Source organism: Zootermopsis nevadensis, unplaced genomic scaffold (assembly GCF_977971745.1).
Source record: "Zootermopsis nevadensis isolate Lab colony 2312 unplaced genomic scaffold, Znev_1.0 Znev_ptg000005l, whole genome shotgun sequence".
Lineage (NCBI taxonomy): Eukaryota > Metazoa > Arthropoda > Insecta > Blattodea > Termopsidae > Zootermopsis > Zootermopsis nevadensis.
In genome coordinates, this window is record NW_028259137.1 from 607,730 (window position 1) to 627,867 (window position 20,138).

General features: G+C 35.6%; 2 protein-coding genes across 10 annotated transcripts in view; one reads left to right on the forward strand and one right to left on the reverse strand.

The window, feature by feature from the left end:
• LOC110835449 (uncharacterized) overlaps positions 1–20,138 on the forward strand; it is a 26,758-nt gene continuing 6,620 nt past the window's right edge. The window contains exons 1-6 of one of the 8 annotated variants that reach the window (XR_015533724.1): positions 1–832; positions 2,275–2,422; positions 3,931–4,060; positions 5,283–5,545; positions 8,600–8,647; positions 18,284–18,375. Coding sequence is in view for 2 of the 8 variants with exons in the window: in XM_087343289.1 (XP_087199415.1) it covers positions 2,413–2,422; positions 5,283–5,545; positions 8,600–8,647; positions 15,867–16,031 (486 nt within the window). In the remaining 6 variants the exon portion in view is untranslated. Of the gene's footprint in view, positions 833–2,274; positions 2,423–3,930; positions 4,061–5,282; positions 5,546–8,599; positions 14,518–15,866; positions 17,450–18,283; positions 18,376–20,138 lie in introns of those variants that run through there. The other 7 variants (XR_015533722.1, XR_015533726.1, XM_087343289.1 and 4 more) reach the window with 7 other exon arrangements.
• Positions 8,656–20,138, reverse strand: part of LOC110835437 (neuronal acetylcholine receptor subunit beta-3) — a 22,334-nt gene continuing 10,851 nt past the window's right edge. For both annotated transcript variants that reach the window (XM_087343288.1, XM_087343287.1), the window contains exons 7-10: positions 18,014–18,203; positions 14,635–14,787; positions 11,993–12,165; positions 8,656–10,076 (exon numbers count right to left, since the gene is read on the reverse strand). In XM_087343288.1, coding sequence (XP_087199414.1) covers positions 9,885–10,076; positions 11,993–12,165; positions 14,635–14,787; positions 18,014–18,203 — 708 coding nt within the window. In that variant the 3' untranslated portion in view covers positions 8,656–9,884. The remainder of the gene's footprint in view (positions 10,077–11,992; positions 12,166–14,634; positions 14,788–18,013; positions 18,204–20,138) is intronic.

Consider the following 20,138-nt stretch of genomic DNA (forward strand, 5'->3'; position numbering starts at 1 on the left):
AATATGTTGTGCCGATTGTTTTTGATGCTATATTTTGTATATTATTCCCAAATTAAGCTCTGCATGCTTTGCCATGAGAACAGTCGTACCACTCATGACAATAGATACTTTAAAGCTAGTTTACTTTACTTGCTCTCTGTAGTGTCATATGGATTAATCTTTTGGGGAAATTCAACAGACAGTAATAATGTTTTTTACATGCAAAAGAAAATTATTAGAATAATGGCAGGTGTCAAAAGCAGGGTATTTCGTAGAAAATTATTTCGTAAATTTAATATACTTCCACTTGCAAGTGAATTTATACTCTGCTTGCTATCATTTTGTGGTGGAAAACGTGGATAAATTTAAAATAAATATAGATGTACATAATTTAAATACAAGACGTAAAGATGATCTCTATGTGCCAAATGCTAACCTTACTAAATATCAATTTGTAAAATTATTTTTCATTCTTGTATTGCAGAATCTGAAGTTTATGTACATTGATATGTGAAATACGTTCTTGTACTTGTGTTGAAAGTTCTGAAGTTTATATTGTATGGAATGACATGTTCTACATCATTTGGTTGAGTCCTAAGAAGGATCTATGGAATGTAAATAAACTCTACTCTATTTAGGCGATGTTTGACGAACACCGAAAACAATAACAAAGCCTTGGAACTAGATGTATTGCGTGTAACAACCCAGGCGACTTGAGAATGGGAACTTGGAATGTGAGGAGCCTGTGTGGAATATATTAGCTATGGAGGTATGGAAGTAGAACTGGATTCACCGATTATGGGCGATGACCTTGTGGGGAGAGCTTAGTATGTATGCGGGCCACTCAATGAAGGTAGGAAGGAGGAGGAAAGGAAGCAATTAAGTTTACCACTTGTTTCCATCAGTCAGTACAGTTTGTGTCAGTGCAGCAGTGTGGAAGCCTGATATTATTGTCTTGTGACTGTGCTGTGTTAACAACATGCCACCTGTTCATTCCAAGTTAGGTTCCAAAACATTACGCAGTCAGAGCCAAGAAATTGTCATGAACGTTTGTAATTTTATGAAAAGAGAGGCAAGAAGTAACTTCTCATAATGCAGCTTACTTCAGCCTCCTAGTATTTCATCCCTCTTGGGTCTAAATGTTTTCCTTAGAATCCTGTTCTGAAACACCCTCAGTCTACATTCCTCCCTTAGTATATGAGACAAGTTTCACACCCATACAAAACTACAGGAAAAATTATAGTTTTTTTTTTTTTGTATTTTAATCTTTACATTTTTAGACTGCAGACAAAAGGTTCTGAGCTGAATGGTAGCAAGCAATACCTGAATTCCATCTGTTCTATATTTGATTTGTTACTGTTGGTCCCAAATATCTGAACTTTGTCACATTTTCAAAGAATCCATTTGCTATCTTTATGTTATGTTTTTGCCCTGCATTCTAGTGATGAGTTATCAACCACTAACCTTAAAATAAGCTGTTGTATAATGAAATGTAAGTCACCTCAAGAAGGGAGAGAGCCCTATACCACATGAATATCAGTTCTTTAAAGGCCCGTTTTGGCTCCTGTCGGGAAGGCGAGAGTGTGAGCCACACATTCGTCTAATGCTGGGTTAGGTCTAAACATGCAAGGAGCTTTCCTCATACACTCATGAAGTGGTGCAAAAGTAACTGAATGATTTTCATTATTTGCTTGAAATTACACAAATTTGGCAGAGTTAATGTGTTTGGGAAAGACAGAAAAAATTAAAATTTAATTTATGAAAGACTTAACACTGAACTATTACAATTTTACCTGTTTTGTATGGTATGAATGTTGGTTTGTCTAATTATGGAAGGGCATGGAGGGTATTTGACAACAGGCTGATGATAATATTTTGACCCTGAAAGATGACGTGACTGTTGGTGAGTGAAAGTTGCATAATGAGGATTTTGTACACTTCACAAATATGGGTATTATGATATGATGGATGGGGCTTGTAATACACATGGCATTAATATGCATACAACTTCCAAATCCTGAAAAATGACACCTAGCCTCAGGTGGGAGGGTAAAATTAAACTGAGTCTTAAGGAAATAGATTGCGGGCTGGATTTGTTTGGTTGATGAAGATCAGTGGCATGCTTTTATGATATAGTGGACCTCTGGGTTCCATAATACACTGGGAATTATTCAAGCTGAGCTTTTATTAAGTAACTGTTCAGGAGAGAGACTGCTCTATGGTGTTGATTATTGTATTAAATGGGTTTGAAGATAATTTTAGTATTTACAATTATGTTTTCACTTCCACTTATAGTGACTGCATTCTGCCTCTATAGAGCGACATCAGTGCTGGAGCCGTTGTCAGAGGGGGAGTGGAGGTGACATGACATGAAATACTGTGCAGCACCAAGAACAGAAAAATGTTCTGCATTGACTGTCAAAGTAACCATTGATGCTTACAGGTCAGCATATATCATTGATACTTCTGGCCCTATTTAATGTACATTGAACAATATCAGAGAATATTTTGGATTATGATCTTCCTGGTTTTGACTCATCAGTGATAACCAGGATTTCAGAGGAATGTGTTACGTCCATCTCTGAGTACTGTGGTATTATGTAGTCTTTTCTGTAGTTATCAACATTGTAGGAGAAACTATGGTCTCCATTTTCAGAGTGAAGTTATAGTCTTCTTTGATAAATAGCAACCACCTACAATATTACATGATGTTATAACCCAGAAAATTACAAGCCACATTTACACTACTGTGGAAACAAAAGGTGATAGATAGAATGATTGATGAGTTTGTGAGGAGGAAGTCCTGGTATATTCAAGACTCGCTACTAACATCCATTAATCTCATGTCAATAGTTATCTTGAAGATTTCTGTCTTCTGGGTAGTTGCGCTGTGTAGTCTGGTAGATGTTTACCGTTTCGAAGGTCACACTGCCTCTGTCATCAGGGCGATCATCGCCCTGATGACAGAGGCAGTATGACCTCTGAAACGTTGGTTAACATCTACCAGACTACACAGAGCAACAACCCAGAAGACAGAAATCTTCATACTCACTGCTGTGAAAACCTCAAATCTTAAATAGTTATCTTCCCCACAAGATTTCAAAATTACTCCAGTACTGCCATTGATAATGTTTTATAGACAGTTCCAGGAAAGATAAATAGGCTCTCTGATCATGATGCTCAACTTCTAGTTATAAAAAATATAGAATAGATCTCTAATTACCATAATTACAGGAAATGATTCAGACTTGTAAATAATGACACTATTAAATAATTTATAACACACCTAAATAATGAAAACTGGGAATCAGTATTAAACAGACATGATGTAGATTCCAAATTTAACACATTCCTAAATATCTTCTTAAGAGGTTTTGAAGTGAGTTTGCCCATCAGAACAGAGAAAAAGTTGTTTGAAAATAAAGAATGGATTATTAAAGGTATTAAAACACCTTGTAAACATAAACGAGATCTGTACCTAAATTGCTGAGCTAGTAACAACCAAATAATAAAAAGTCACTACAGTAAATATTGCAAGATATTAACTCAAGTCATTAAAGAGGCTAAACGTGCACATTACAATAGAGTCAGATAACAAAGTAAAAGCAGTCTGAAGAATTGTGAGAAGGGAGACAGGTAAATATCAATAAAGATAGAGGATGATATAATAAAGAATCCTAAACTCATAGCTTCTCTTACAACTTTTTCTAATGCTATGTTAAATAACAAACAGGCCAAAGCAGTTATCAAAGGTTCTGAGAGGTTTGTCTTCACTCTGACATAGCTTTTTGTATCGGTCATTGTTACTTTGACCATACTTATAAGTTTTTCTGGAATATTCATTGATCTCATAGCATTATACAGTTCTGACTACCTTATACTATCATAGGCTGCTTTGAAATCAATAAAGAGGTGGTATGTACCAATTCCAAATTCAATTGTTCTTTCCAGAATTTGTCGCGTTACAAAGATTTGATCGATGGAGGATTTGTTTAGACGAAAGCCACACTGATAATCACCTATACTGCGCTCAACAAACGGGAGAGGCCTGTCGAAATAACCTTATAGCCAAGATTTAACAGTAAGATACCTCGATAGTTATCACAAACCATTTGATCACCCTTTTTATGTACAGGGCAGATGATTCCTTCCTTCCATTCATATGTTATTTCTTCGTTCATCCAAGCCTTCCTCACTATTTCATAGAGCCACTGTTTTAACTTTCTTCCTCCATATTTAAAAAGCTCTGCTGGGATTTGGTCTGTTATTGTCGATTTGTTATTTTTAAGTTTTTGAAATTCTTTTCGAACTTCTTCAAAACTGGGGGATCCACTATAATTCTTGAATAGTTTTGAAGACTGCTGATCTTCCTCAACTTCACTCTCGTTTTCTTCCCCTTTCTCCCATCCTATTTCTTGATTGAGCAATTTATCAAAATGCCTATACCATCTTTCAAGTATTTCCTGGTCGTCACTGGTGATGGTACCATCCTTCATTTTCACTAAACTCAATGCTGGCTTATGGTGGTGATGGTGAAAAATCTACAATGTTACTAAAAAGCTGCACAGACCAGATTAGTGATCCTCTATGTTATTTGTGCAATCAATCAATGGCAGTAGGCACTTTCCCAGAACGACTGAAATATTCCAAAAAAGTGAAAAATTTTGCATGTATAATTACAGACCAATTTCATTTCTAAAAGCATTCTCTAAAATTTTGACAAAGTTATGTATAAGAGAGTAAGTTATTCCTTAAACTCAAACAATGTCCTTACAGGTAAACAATTTGAATTTAGAAAAAATCTTTCGACTGATAAAGCCCTGTTCAGTTTTACAGATGAAATCTTAAGTGCACTAAATAATAAAGTGCATGTTTGTGGAATGTCTTGTGATCTTGCTAAAGCATTTGATCGTGTAAATCGTGAATTATTACTATCAAAACTAAATTTTTGTGGAATTCAAAATATAGCTGGTCAGTGGTTTAAATCATACCTTCATGACAGAAAGCAACAAGTAGAAATAAAATCATCAAATTCAAATGATTGAACCTACTCAAATTGGGGCATTGTAAAACATGGAGTGCCCCAAGGTTCAATACTTGGTCCTCTGCTTTTTCTCATATACGAGGCGCGTGCACAAAGTAAGTTTCCCACTCGTCCCACAGCTAGCAAACCTTATATTGCGCGAAGCGACTGTGCGTACGTGATAGAGCAATGACGTAGCATGGCGCATGCACTAACGGTACTTCCCACGTTCTCACAGTAGCATCGTTGCAGCTGTTGAAGATGGAGGTTCTTATTCCAGCTCCCGCCGACTGTGAAGTGCGGTCAGTGATAACGCTAGGCCGCACACGGCTCGACGGACAGCAAGTCTCCTGCAGGAGTTCAGCTGGGAGGTGTTTAATCATTCACCCTACAGCCCGGACCTCGCTCCCAGTGATTTCCGTCTTCTCCTACACCTCAAGAAATTCCTGTCCGGTCAGCGTCAGCGTTTTGAGAATGACAGAGAGGCGGAGATGGTTGTCACACAGTGGTTCCAATCCCAGGCGGCAGACTTCTATGACACAGGTATTCAAAAGTTGGTCCCACGGTATGACAAATGTCTCAATTCCGGTGGCGAATATGTTGGAAAATAGCTGGACACTTGCGCTATCTGTTGCAATAAATATTTCCATGAAAATGTGTTTTGTTTCTGTAAACGGCCCCAGGGAAACTTACTTTGCGGACGAGCCTCGTATATCAATGATCTGCCCCCAACCATCAACTCTCATTCTAAACCTATACTCTTTGCTGATGATACTAATATTATTATTTCATATCCAGAAATTGTCTGTTTTTAAAATTGCATAAATGATGTCTTTGCTAGCTTGAACTAATGGATTAAAGCCAATAAACTCACATTAAATTGTGACAAACCAAAATTCATGAAATTTTGTACTAACAGAACTTGCGTAAATCTAAATATAGCGTGTGATGATAAAATAATCGAGGTAATAGAAACAACTAAATTTCTTGGCCTACAAATTGACAACAAATTACACTGGAAAACACATTCAATACATTATCCCTAAACTAAGCTTGGCATGTTTTGCTTACTTCCATTCCATCATGTCATATGAGAATCATTTTCTGGGAAAATTCGATGGACAACAAAAAGGTATTTCACACTCAAAAGAGGATCATTAGAGCCTCTTGTAGGGAATTATTTAAGAAGTTTTAATATTCTTCCACTACCCAGAGAATTCTTGCTCTCACTATTATCATTTGCAGTTGATAAAATGAAAAATTTTCAAACAAATTCGGATATCCACAACATAAGAACAAGATACAGATACAACCTTCTTGTGTCGAATTCTAACTTCAGTAAATATCAAAACGGACTTTGCTATACTCGAATTAAGTTATTCAATAATCTTCCACATACTATAAAAAGTTAAAATCACGATATAAAAATGTTTAAGCCAGAGTTAAAGGAGTATCTCCTATCTCACTCCTACTCAGTAGAAGAATTTACATCACCGAAAAAGTCTCAACTATTATAAATTAATGTAAGTAACAATGGTGATGGTTTCTCATCATAATTATTTTGCTATAATACAGTAGTATCAAAAATCTGTAAATAGCTGTTATAACTATGTATTTATATGTATACTAGAAACAATTAATGTATTTGTGCTATGACCTGTTCTACATCCTTGGCTTAGGCCTATGAAAGATCTGTGGAATGTAAATAAATTTCCACTTACGTCAGCGTATGTAAACTTAGAGTCGTCAAAAATCACATCTCTCACAAAAAGCATTTTTCAGCCTTTCAAGTCCACAGTTAACCATTTTTAATGTAGCCAACCATGAAGTATTTCTTTGTTGTTGACTCAAATATACCTTTTAACAAGTTTCTTAAAAATGTGTAATTCCTATTCCCTCGAACGTGTCTTTCAGCACTTCCCAAAATTCACACGCCATTTTCTTGTTCCTTATATATTCCATGTGACTGTCTGCTATCCTTTGTACTATTTGTGATTTCTTTTTCCTTTCTGTAGTGCCACGATAGTCTTTCCCTTTTCCGCACGAACTTCATTTGTGTCCATGCAAATTGTTACCATTTTCGTAACTGGTTTTTGCACGAATTCAAACAACTTCAACTCATCCAACAGTGTCTCTATTCTGAACTTCCAGCTGTTAGAGTTACTCCCATCAAATGGAATTGTATTTTTCGCCGTTTACAGAACAGTTTCAAGTCACGTAAAATATTATACTATTTCGACTCGTAGGGCAGTATACTTTACTATAAGTGTCTATATCAAATACACAACATGAATTTTGGAAAAGGATAATCAAATAACATTTAGTACTCCTATAAGCCAACACTACACAAGAAACAAACAGGGAAAAAGGAACAACAACAAATTATTCAGTGCATCCAGCGAATCAAAAATTATGTTCATAAGGTGAAGCCAATAGGTTACAAGCACCACAAATTCCGTGTTCACTTCCCTAACACAACAGAAAGCATCACCACAATTACTTACGTACATTTATAATAGCTGAGAATTTTTGGTTGAATTAATTCCATGGAGTGGGAGTGAGATAGGAGATACTGCTTTAGTGCTGGCTTCAACTTTTTTACATCGTGATTCAGACATTTTATAGTGGAGGAAGACTATTGAATAGCTAATTCCTGTATTCTAAAATCCTTTGATGTTTTCTGATATTAGTGTTTGGTACATGAAGGTTATATCTGTAAGTAGCTAAAGCTGTCCCACTAAAGGCCATGTCGGCGCTTGGGGGAGAGAAGATTTATAACTGTATCTTATATTTATATTGTGGATATCTGAGTTTGTTTGATACTTTTCTATGTTGTGCACTTGAGATTATAATAGAGCAAGAACTCACTGGCTAGTGGAAGAATTTTTAATTTCTTACGCAGTTTCCTACATGAGGCTCTCCTTTTAGTGCTTGCCATTGTTATAATGATTTTCTTTTTAATGTAAAATACTTTATTGCTGTCTATTGAGTTCCCCAGAATTAATTCAATTTAATTAAGTTCAAGCTAGCTAGTAAAGACATCATTCATGCAAATTTGGAAACAGTCAATTTCTGGATGTCTAATAATAGTATTAGTATCATTTGCAAAAAGTATAGGTTGACTGAGTTAATGGCTGGCAATAAATCATTGGTATGTATGAGGAAAAGCTCGATACCCTTATCTCGCATGTGTTTTTTGGTTAGGTCACGCGCCGTGTTCAATTTCTCCTTTTTACACTTCACTGCCATGAGCTGGGATAGCTCAGTCAGTATAGTGGCTAGCTATGGGCTGGACGACTGGGGTTCGATCCCCGACGGGGGCAGAGGATTTTTCCTCTGCGTCCAGACCGGCTCTGGGGCCCACCCAGCCTCCTCTACAATGGGTACCGGGGTCCTTTCCCGGGGGTAAAGCCGGCCGGGGCGTGATGCTGACCACTCACCCCCATCTAGTGCCGAGGTCAAGGAAGAGAGGAGCTATACCTCCACTCCCCCCAAACGCCTACATGGCGTATAGTGGGACAAACTTTACTTTACTTTACTTTACTTTGCTTTACTTTTACACTTCACTGTCACGCATTATTATAACACTTGTTTTAGGTCTACTACGATGACTGGGCCTATAACCTGGTGGGTTTTCATATAAAAGTAAGTAAAACTTTCATTAAAACTTTATTGCACACATAAAGAAAGCATATAAATCGTACATAAGTAATGTAGATCGCCATGCTTACTGCTACCCTTGACCAAGGTGTTTTAGCGCTTAATTTTAAGCTTTCTTTACTTCTTAACATTTACTATATTTGGGTTATGTTACGAGTTTGCAGTTGATAGATTCCTGTTAATGGAAGTTTTGTTCTGTGTTATGTTTTCAGAGGTTGCATATATTTTAATACATTTTATTAAATTAAAGTTTGTTATATTATGTTCATATGGGTTATGAACTGTTTTAGTGTTGGTAGATGTACCCTTGCTGTATATGCTGTACTTACTTCTTCACTCTTTGTTGCTAAGACCTTCCTGAGAAGTCAACAGTTGCCCAGCCACTCAAATAATTCCCAACATTTTGTGGAACCTGAAGATTCATTACTGTTTTCACAACAGCCTGCCACTGGTCAATATCTGCTGTCTATAAATTTGTTGGGACTTCTTTTGTTAGTTGAATATAAAAGAATTACATTGGTGTTAATCTTCCTTGTTGGTTGTGAATTTTAAGGTTGGGTGTACACAGTTCAGATCAGTTTTGCATTAAAAAATTAATACTCTTCTATTGAATGATGCCTTAAAAGAGCAACAAGACAGGGCACAAAGTCACAGTATTTTAATTGTACAATATAGGTTTGTATGAATTACAACCAAATACATGAAAATAGCTGTCTTCTGGGCTGTAGCATCACGTAGTCTGGCAGAAGTTAACCAGACTACACAGTGCTACAACCCAGCAGACAGCCATATTTGTACTCACTGGTATGAGAACCTCAAATCCTACAAAATATATGAATTCATACTGGTTCATGCTATTGATATCTTGTTATAATAATACCAATCTTCATTAAGAATGACTTTGTAAAAATTCATAGAAAGTAAACAACTGCATATCAGTTTCATTTCATGGTCTTGTGAAAGTGTTTGCTTATTTATTGTAGCTTTGTCAGGTTTGCATAATTGGTTTCTCTTTAAGGAGGATTCTTACAGCAACAGTAATTTAAATAACATTGATTTCAGACTTTCTGTCTGGATTGTAATAGAGTTTGAAAATGTAGTGAGTGGTAGAATTGAAATCTTGAGTTCAGTTCTTCTGTACATTTGAGAAGATCCACCCATCTCCCCTCCCCCTCCCCATTATCACACTGTTTTACCTTCTTCTATTAAAAGTTGTTTAATTTCACTTGATAAGAATGCTCACAAAGAAAATCAAATAAATCAGACATAAAATATGATCAATAGCTGTGGCAAGTATAATCCAATACTGCTGTATCTGCAAATGTTTTGGAGCAGAAGTCTGAGTAATTACATCTGAGTGACTTTCATTGACATCATTAAAATTTTCTTCCAGTTGATTGTAGGTTTTACTTCCCTGCAATGGAAAATTAATAGCAATAAAATTGATTGTTACAGAATGTACTAAATGTAAAGTTTAAGCACTGATATCATGCACACCTTATGCAACAAATATCAAGTACTAAGATCTCCCAAGCCTTAAATGGAGGTGATGTAAGCATACAGCTGGTGTCATAATTTATCGTACATAATTTACTTCTGTCTGATCATATGTGGCTTTCTCTGCCGTTCATTATTTACAGTTATCGTGCCATATGTGTGTTGAGCAAAAACACCAATATGTCTGCCTAGTTTGAAGAGAAGCATGAATTAATGTCACACCAAGAGTAACTGAAAATGGATACAAAAACATGCAGACTAATATTTAAATAAAAATGTGATTATTGCTTGTGTGTAGAACAATTAAAAGTAGCTTATTATCATCTACATTATCGCTGTATTGTACTGCATTGGCAAGGCTGGAAGTTCGTTTTTCTGGCATTCTGACATAGGGTTTGGTGTTAAAATCTGACTGCAGATATACAATTCTGTTTACAAGAATTTTTGTCTTTTACTCTTCCAACATGTTGACCAGCGAGTAAGGATGTCCATGCAATTGTAATCTTTCTACTTTGTTTTGCTCTGGAACCTAGTCACATGTCTCAGATAATTCAGTGTTGATAGTAATACACATTTTTCTTCAATTTAGATGGACATATTGGTGTCTTCAGTGAATTGATATCTTTCGGATATAATTGTGGTTAGTGAAAGGCAGAGGAAAGCCTCATACAGACAAACTGAAGGAAATAAGAGTGATGAGAATTGTGATGCTGGTTGTATGCTTACCTCACTTCTGATTTTGGACTTAAAATTGTTAAGTACTTGATTTTTATTGCAATGTACATAAGAACACAAAGTCATGTGAACATCCAAACCAATTTAGTGGGAGAAGCACTTCACATGTTTCTTAAGTGAATGTTTTGCAGTTGATTACTCACACTAAACTTAAGGTGATTACTGAGCGGGCGATCAGCAGTGCTGCCAGAAATTAAATTTTACTGAAATATATAGGCAGGATGCTGAAGTTATGTGTATTAAATGCTGTGCCACCAGGGTTGATGCTACCGAGTTGTGCTTTGAACTTTGTAACTAATACTTTTATTCTTTTAGTATGATTGCCAGGATCAGTGTGGGCTGAGAATACTTGCACCCCCACATTTATAACAACATTGGAAAGATGTGCTCTTATGGTGTACACTGTTAGAATTTCAAAGGTGTTCATTATGCCTCACACTTATGTTATAACGTTAGTAATTTTGTTTAGAAAGTAAGCATGTATTCACTTATTAAATTTGTTGATTAGGCTGTAGTTACCAATATGTCTGTATCATGAGTTAAAGTTTTGTCAGCAGTGCACTGCTTGCTTGACAGGTTTGTTCATGTTGTCTTATACACAGGTGCTGTTCATATTAGAACTCGGAGGTTAACGAACCATCTATCTTGGGTATTTCATTGCTTGGAATAGTTTCTACAAATTATACAATATCTATTCTAGCTTTACCCTGGCAATTTATGCTTCAGCACTACACAATGTAATTTCTGCAGTTATCAGACCAACTTTAGCCATTTGCTCTGCCTAATGCATTATAACAGTAAAATTAAATTTCCCCTGCTACAATGATTATACTAAAATATAGTTTATAATGATTGTAGCAGCAAATATAGGTGGTGTGGTAAATGTTTAAATAACCAAACAAACAGTTCCATTTCTAGCTTGAAAAGTCAAGTACCATTTGTGTGCTAACTTCAAATGGTTCAGATAATGAGATTGGCCTGAAGTCTTATTATTACTGTAATTATTAATTTATTTATATGTTTGCAAATTGGAATGTGAAATCAAAAGAACCAGGATACTGCCTGTTTAGTTATAGCCTTTGAAATATTTTGCTTTACCTCCATATTGACTTGAGGTAAAAATAATAAACTCTGCGTGACTTGAAAAGTGATGAATGTACAAAGGAAGTTTGGAGGTGGAGCTGCATGTGCGTAACGTGAGATGCCAATCACCAGTGTAGACACCAAAACTGACAACATGGCTGCTATCATACTCCAGCTGTACATCAGCACTGCAATGTTACACAAGAGAATACAAACCAGCCTTGTTGTTAACAAGCACTGCTTATACTAAAAGTGTACTGTGGTGTTGCTCATATTGGAAATTATCCAGAGCAAATGCCCACACCAACAATGATAGTACAATTACACCAGGAAACATAAAGAGGTAAAATGATAAGCATCTTCATGTCACTCTTAAATATTTATTTTTTGACTGTGTGAGGTTGTGAAAATTAGGATTGTGGCCTTCTGGGTAATGATGCTGTGTGGTCTTGCATTTAGTTACCAACATTCTGGAGGAATTTATCAGTTCAGTATACACGGTTAAAGCAGAGAGGGGTTTGAATTAGTAGCCACCTACAAGACTGCACAGTGCCATAATTCAGAAAACCATAATCCAATTTTTTGACAGACAACAGTAGTGAGTTTGGTTAGGTTAGGTAGCAACCTTGCTTTGAATTTTAGCTATTGAGAATTATTGTGCTTTTCATTAGTAAATCCAGATAAATTTTAGGATAGTGCCTTGATATAGGTCATAGCAGTTTCCTCCCACATCCTTATCACTCACCATTTATCATCATCCTGCATTATCACATTTGATGCTACAGAACTTAATGTAGTTGTCACACAGATGTTAAAATCAAAACAGAAAATTTGGTTTTGGGTCTGAGATAGGAAACCAGCTGTTATGACTGAATTTTCTTGTTATTTTAGTTAAATGTTGGAATACTTCTTTCGCAGCTTTTTGTTCATAATCATCTTGCAGTGTAATGAATATGTACAATGCTTCTTTAAAGCCTCTTGTGCCTAATTTTTAGTAATCCTTGGTCATAGGCATGTTCAAGAATTATGTTTTTTAGTTCAAGGCAAACATTACAAGGACAAAAATTTTCTCTACTAGACCAGTTTCTTTCTAAAGTGCACTACTCTTAGCCTTTTAAATATAAGGTCCTTTTTCAATAATAAAAAGTCTTTGACTTCAAGAGGCATGTCCATTTTGACTGCCTGTCAATCTGAAAACTGATACTACTCTTTTTCTCACAACTCATTTCATCTAAAAATTTGCTGCAGGTGTTGGTTAACCCTCTTAAATCATATTTAGAAATTCACTCCATACCTCAAAGAAAATTTAACACTTCTCCATTACAAAGAGCAATTGGTTAATGCTACTTACTCTGAGAATCATATGAAATCCATAAATACCCTTCATGGGCAAAAAACACAGTTCCTGATTATTACAGCAGGTGATGCATATAGTTACCACTTGGCTTTACGGGGTTAATAAGAACACATAATACTTTATTGTGTGGTACAATCACTCATAATAGTGTGGTTACAGGAGTTATCTGTACTTAACTGTGGCAGAAAATTCTTAAAAATTTAGTAATAGGTACATGGTAGGAGACTAGTCAGTCTCTTAACATTTGTGTACCCCCTTACGTGCACCTTACAGGAAATTAAAAAATCATGTACTTAACCCTCAAATGGAATGCTTGGCAAATAATCTGGCAAGATGGTGATTAACTTGTCAAAGTAACCAGTGGTTGAGAACAGAAGTTGACCAGTGAAAGTAATAGCACAAAATCCAGGTAATTCAAATGGAATGCATCTTGCAAGAACTAAAACAACTGAAATTAAAGGCAAATTAATGTGACTGGATAAATGGCACCACATTTTGGGAACATAAATGCAGGGTCTCAATTTGGGACTAGATGACTAGTCACAGACCAGATGGCATTGTCATTGCATAGATAAGTTGTTAGTTTGAGGAGGCAAGTCTGATGCTGCATACAGAAATAGAGAACTATGCAGAAACAGGAAGAGAGGGAGACTTTGTTGTGAAGTTGGTTTATACCAGCATTGCCTATAATTACAGTTACAGTGAAATGGTTTGCTCACGTGCTACTGCGCAAACCACCTTACATGGCCGGTAACCCAAGAAGAATTCATTATTCTGAAACTGTGTGTATAGCAAATATGCCTCAAACAATGGACATATCCAGCTATTATTCCTATAATGAATCAGCCATTGTCAGACGTTTAGAGAATCATTGGTAATTCACATATAGCTACAAACAGTATATTCTTCTTTATTACGCCGTCTCCTTTACAGGAGGTTGGCGACATATTATGACCAGGATCCTTCCATCCTTTTCTCTGGCTGGGACCTGTTCATATATGTTTTTTAGGCAGGTGATACAGAAGTAGTTTGCCATTTCCTTCTGTGTGTATGAAGTATGGAGTAATTGTTGGGATGCCACAGAGAAACCGGGGAAGCCCCGGAGGAAAACTCTGTGTTGCCCAACACAAGTTATAAATTTGGGCACCGCTGGGAATCGAACCCGGGACCCCAGGATTACAAGGTCAGCATTCTAACTGCTAGACCACTGTGGCGGTTACAAACAGTATACTTAAATGATAATTTTAAATTACTTATTGTAATTATCAATACCATTATGCAGTGTCATAAAATCTCTTACCTAAGTTTGGAACATGTTCAGCAGGGGCAGGCAGTATATTTCCAAATGTAGCTGTGAAAAATGCTAACAACACCAGGCACAGACATTGAATGGAAAATTTCCCAGAGTTCGTTGGTGTCATCCAGAATGATAATGTTATTAGCACATTTAACACTGAAAGGCAGGAAGAGTGTTATTACATATATCTCATTTACCAAATGTGTATTATTCATGTGTAGATTATGCATTATGTGGATTGAATGTGGTTCCATAAAATGTAACAAACCTTCACCTATGTCATTAAAAACACGATCAAATAAAAAACAAGCATTATTATGTAAACTTGACCCAATTAGTAAAGTCCATTTTTGTGATCGTTTGTACATACATTCATCTTTATTACATTCCATGGATCGATAAGTTAATCAGTTGACAATAAGATGTTAAGTAAGTCATAATAATACAGTGTGTCCTAAAGATTTCACATACTACAACTTAAGGGTTCACATAAAGTAGTGATATGTTACAAATAAATCCACCAATTTCCTGTAGTAATAGTAACAGTATTACCACAAAAATTATTGCACAAGAAAGCATCATCACTGTTGCTTACATGTATTTATAATACCAGAGAATTTTTGGTTGAGGTAAATTCTATGGAGTATAGCGAGTGTGATAGGACATACTCTTTTAGTGCCAACTTAAATGTCTATATTGTGATTCAGAATTTCTATACTTGGGGATGATTACTGAACAGCTAATTCCTGTAAAGTAAACCTTGATATTTATGGAGGTTAGTGTTTGGCACAGGAAGGTTATATTGTGGATATTTGAGTTTGTTTGAAATTTTTCTATGTTGTCCACTGCAGATAATAATAATTAGAGCAAGAATATTAATAATAATATTACATTTCTTAATTCCCTATATGAGCCACTCCTTTTAGTGCCTGCCATTATTCTAATGATTTTCTTCCAAACGTAAAATACTTTTTTGGTGTCTATTGAGTTTCCCCGAAAAATAGAGTGTGTCAGTGTTGCTGACATGCAACATAGGTCTAAGTGCATAACATACTCCACTTAACTACGATATAAGTTTATATATAATATAATTTGTTCAGTTTAAGTGGTTATCAATTTATAAGTCCTGTACATCTCCGTTCTCTTACATACGACTACGATATTACTTCTTGGGTAAGTTCACATGATTTATTTTTACTATTTATTTATTTTGTTTTCTATATTTCTATTTTCAGTTGTCATTGATAAAATTGAAACTTTACTTCACAGTCGTACACAAAATATTGAAGTCACTACAAATAATAAATAAAAACCTAATAGTGACCTGTGATAATACAACCAACGAAGAAAAATACAAAGGACCAGAACATCATCAGAAAAATGAAGAATATAAATCATAAAAACAATAACAATCAGTAATTCATGTATTAAGTTTAAACTACATAACACCCATTGATGGCTAAATTATAGCCGAAACTAGTCGTGTAAGTTCCAATGTAATCGAGTACTCGATAGGAACGTTAAATGATGTTTTAATCTTTTAACAATATTATATTTGTGATTGATGGCAAAAGTTTTTAATAAATATTTTAATAAGGTTAACAATTTGTAAACCCAGGAATTTCATATTTACTGACAGTTCTATGTACTTTCCATTATAATCAATGCTTAAAGCATATTGTGGTTAATTATTTATTATAAATTTTATTTTGTTTATTATATATAGATTTAGGGCCAGTTTGTTAATAGTAAAACATTTACTCATATGAGAGAGATCTGTGTTTGATGTTGCACAGAAGTCATCAAAATGTTTTCATGAAATTATGACATGTCATCAGCAAATATTATGTTTTCTAATGAGGTGTTTATTGTTGGAGGAAGGTCATTTGTGTAAATTATGAAAAACAACAGCCCTCGAATTGGTCCTTAGGGAACTTTGTGTTTTATTGTTCCCCAATTTGAGAAGAAAAAAATGTTTCTAGGAGACTTGCCTGATGCATTTTTTTTCAGATCGGTCTTAAGCAAGGATAAGCTTTATCACTGTTACTGTTAACTTTATTTTGGAATATTTGTTTAGAAAGGTGCAAGAAAATTAGGTGGAATTTAAAATGAATTGGACACATCAGCCTGTGGTCTATGCTGGTGATGTTAATTTGTTGGGTGAAAATATAAATACCATAATGGAAAGCACAGAATCTTTACTAGATGCTGGTAACAGGTTGGTCTAGAAGTAAGAATATAACAAGGTAAGAATATGTTCATTTCTCATTAGCAGACTGCAGCATTAATCAAAATTGCATTCACAAAGAAATTAAGAGCATATTAAATTTAGGAAGTGTTTTTCCTGATGCAGAACATAATCATTTGTCTCCCATCTGTTGTCTAAAAACAAAGATTAAAATATATGAAACAATAATGTTATATTTTCTTTTCTATGACTGTGAAACTTGGTATGTTATGTTAAGAGTGGTGCACAAACAGGATATTTGGCAAGGGTGCTGAGGAGAATGTTTGAACCTAGGACAGGGGCTTGAGAAAAATACATCAGATGCCTCACCATTTTTACTCTTCACCAAATATATTCATATAGTGGGAGGATAAAATGGGCAGGGCATGTGGCAGACATGGAAGAGATGAGAAATGCATATAAAATTTTGGTCAGAAAACCTGAAGAATGGGGATTACACACAAGACATACACACATATCAGATCATGGATCTTATGGTAATTGGGTGTATGGGTGTGTGTATTTGTAATTTATTTAATGATTCTCACTGTGTTGCATCAAATAAAATTATGATTAATAAAGAATTGGAAAGGATATTGAAGGGAGAAGTCTTGGCCTAATTTAATGTACTATCCCACATTTGCCTGGAGCGGCTGAGAAAAACCACATAAACTTTAGTCCTCATAATTGATTTAGCCAATATTTGAACCCAGGACCTGCTAAATAGGAAGCAGGAGTTTTTGGACCGAATTAATGTAGCACTATGGGGATCAGTGGTGTGTTCTTGAGAACACCGTGCTGAAACTTCAGGTTCACCAAAATGCAGGGAATTTTATGATCAGGTGAGCAACTATTATCTCCTCAAAAACCAGTATGAATTAATTTTTATGTATGTGGATAGAAAGGGAGTTGCCACTGTTATTAAACTGTTTTGTGGCATATGCTGACAGCTAAAATACCTTTCCATTTCATTAAAAGATAATTGTTGATTCTAAAAACTTACATCATTCTTGAACTTGTGATATTGATCTTAGAAGCTACTTAGTCCTGAGACAGTAAGATGATAAAATGCAGCTGAAATAGGTGTGTTGCATCAGTTGTGTGTTACGAAGTCCAAAAAATTGGAAGAAGCATATATTGTAATGTAATACATACCTATTAATGGTGCCATCAAAACAATATTTTGTGATTTACTTTTTCGTTGTACTGTTATACGAATGATTAGTGTGCCAGGCATTGATGTAGAAGTGTCCACATTTGACTTCCATGGTGTTTGAGAGATCACTGTCTCTGATTCCATTTTTATCACTTCCCACTCTGATCCTGTCCGCTGTTCATCCTCCATCTGCATCACAGATTATCAGCAGATATAAATATCACAGTTAATATGTATAAAATCACACCTTCATTATATCTTACCATCAGATCACAAAACAAGGCTTCAAGGAGATGCAGGTACTGTCATCTCTCTAGACCAGTGGTATTCAACCTGGGGTACGCGAAGACATCTTTAGGGGGTACGTGAAATTTAAAAAAAAAAAATATTATTTTAAGATAAACACTGAATAATCAGTAAAGTAAAGTAAAGTAAAGTTTGTCCCACTATACGCCATGTAGGCGTTTGGGGTGAGAGGAGGTATAGCTCCTCTCTTCCTTGACCTCGGCACTAGATGGGGGTGAGTGGTCAGCATCACGCCCCGGCCGGCTTTACCCCCGGGAAAGGACCCCGGTACCCATTGTAGAGGAGGCTGGGTGGGCCCCAGAGCCGGTCTGGATGCAGAGGCTAGAGGAAAAATCCTGCCCCCATCGGGGATCGAACCCCGGTCGTCCAGCCCGTAGCTAGTCACTATACTGACTGAGCTATCCCGGCTCGTACTGAATAATCTGTAATTTATTTTAGATGTAGATTATATACTATGTATAACTTGAATTATACACCAACAACTTTGGGGGTACAAAGTTGAAGAGAAATTATATCTTGGGGTACGCGGAAAAAAAAAAAACACTATAGACTAATGTAGGAGATGGGCATCATGAATGAAAAGAATTCAGCATATTTCCAAAAAGTTTAATTCTGAAGTCAGATGTACTTTCTGATGATTTATTTTTCTACCACTGAACACCACTATTCAGTGGGATTACAAGCATCATTAAAAAAAACTCATTCACGATGTTCATCAACTTATTGAATAACTATCCCTGTCCCATGCCAGTGAAACATGTTCAACAGACATCACTCATAAAGAAAAGGAAAACTAAAGTTGTTCTAATGCTTAATTAAGCTTCAAACTATGAAGACGTATGGGAGAGTGGAGATATACTTCTTAGGTTAATCCATTATTAACATTGATGCGAGACAGAACACGAGAATGAACCTTGGTTCCATAAAATTTTGGGAATTTCCTGAGTGGGCTGAGCAATTGTTGGTTTCTCAGGAAAGACTTGACTGCATGGAGTAAGGAAGTAAAGAGTAGATCAAATATCTCTGATTATGTGAATATGTCGATTTGCCTTTCTGGCATGATGCGCTCAATATGACGTAGAAGAAAAATCTACTGAACACTGAAGTGTCTAAGGAGCACAAAAACAAGTGGGTATACAGCATCAGAAAAAACAGTCTAACAATAACAATGTACTTTAATAAAATATGCTTATATTTCATACATATTAATGCATGCATTTTAAGAACAAACATGGAAATAAATATACACGTGATTCAATAAATGTATACAAATGTGGCATGATAACTGCAAGGCAGCTGTAATGACAGCAATGGTGTGTTGTTATTGGTTGTTGCGCTTGAATATTTCTACCTCATATGCCAGACAGTTTTCTGCATCAAGACACTTCTTCTAACAGTGAAAGTTCTGCCTTGTGTGATTCACACATATCCGTACAATACCCACATACATGGACTTCCAAACATTTCCAAGATATGTTATCAGCTGCTATAATAGCGTTTATCCTGAAATTTGGTTCAAATATTGACATCTAAACTACTTTTTATGCTGTAATTGAAGTCTTTGTTGATGTTTGTACTTTATTTCATTCATTGATATCACCATTATCTACAGAGACAATAACTGGTTTTGGTCATATACTGGAACAAAATTAGGAAAAGTCCAATATAAATGAAGTAAAGAACGCAGCCATCTTCAGACCCACCGCCATGAAAACCTCAAATCCTACAAAAAAATTAAATAGCCCTGACACTGTACTGTCCAAACAAGGGTAAAGGAGTTACCTTAACAATTTGTGGATATATCGGATTCATTCAAAA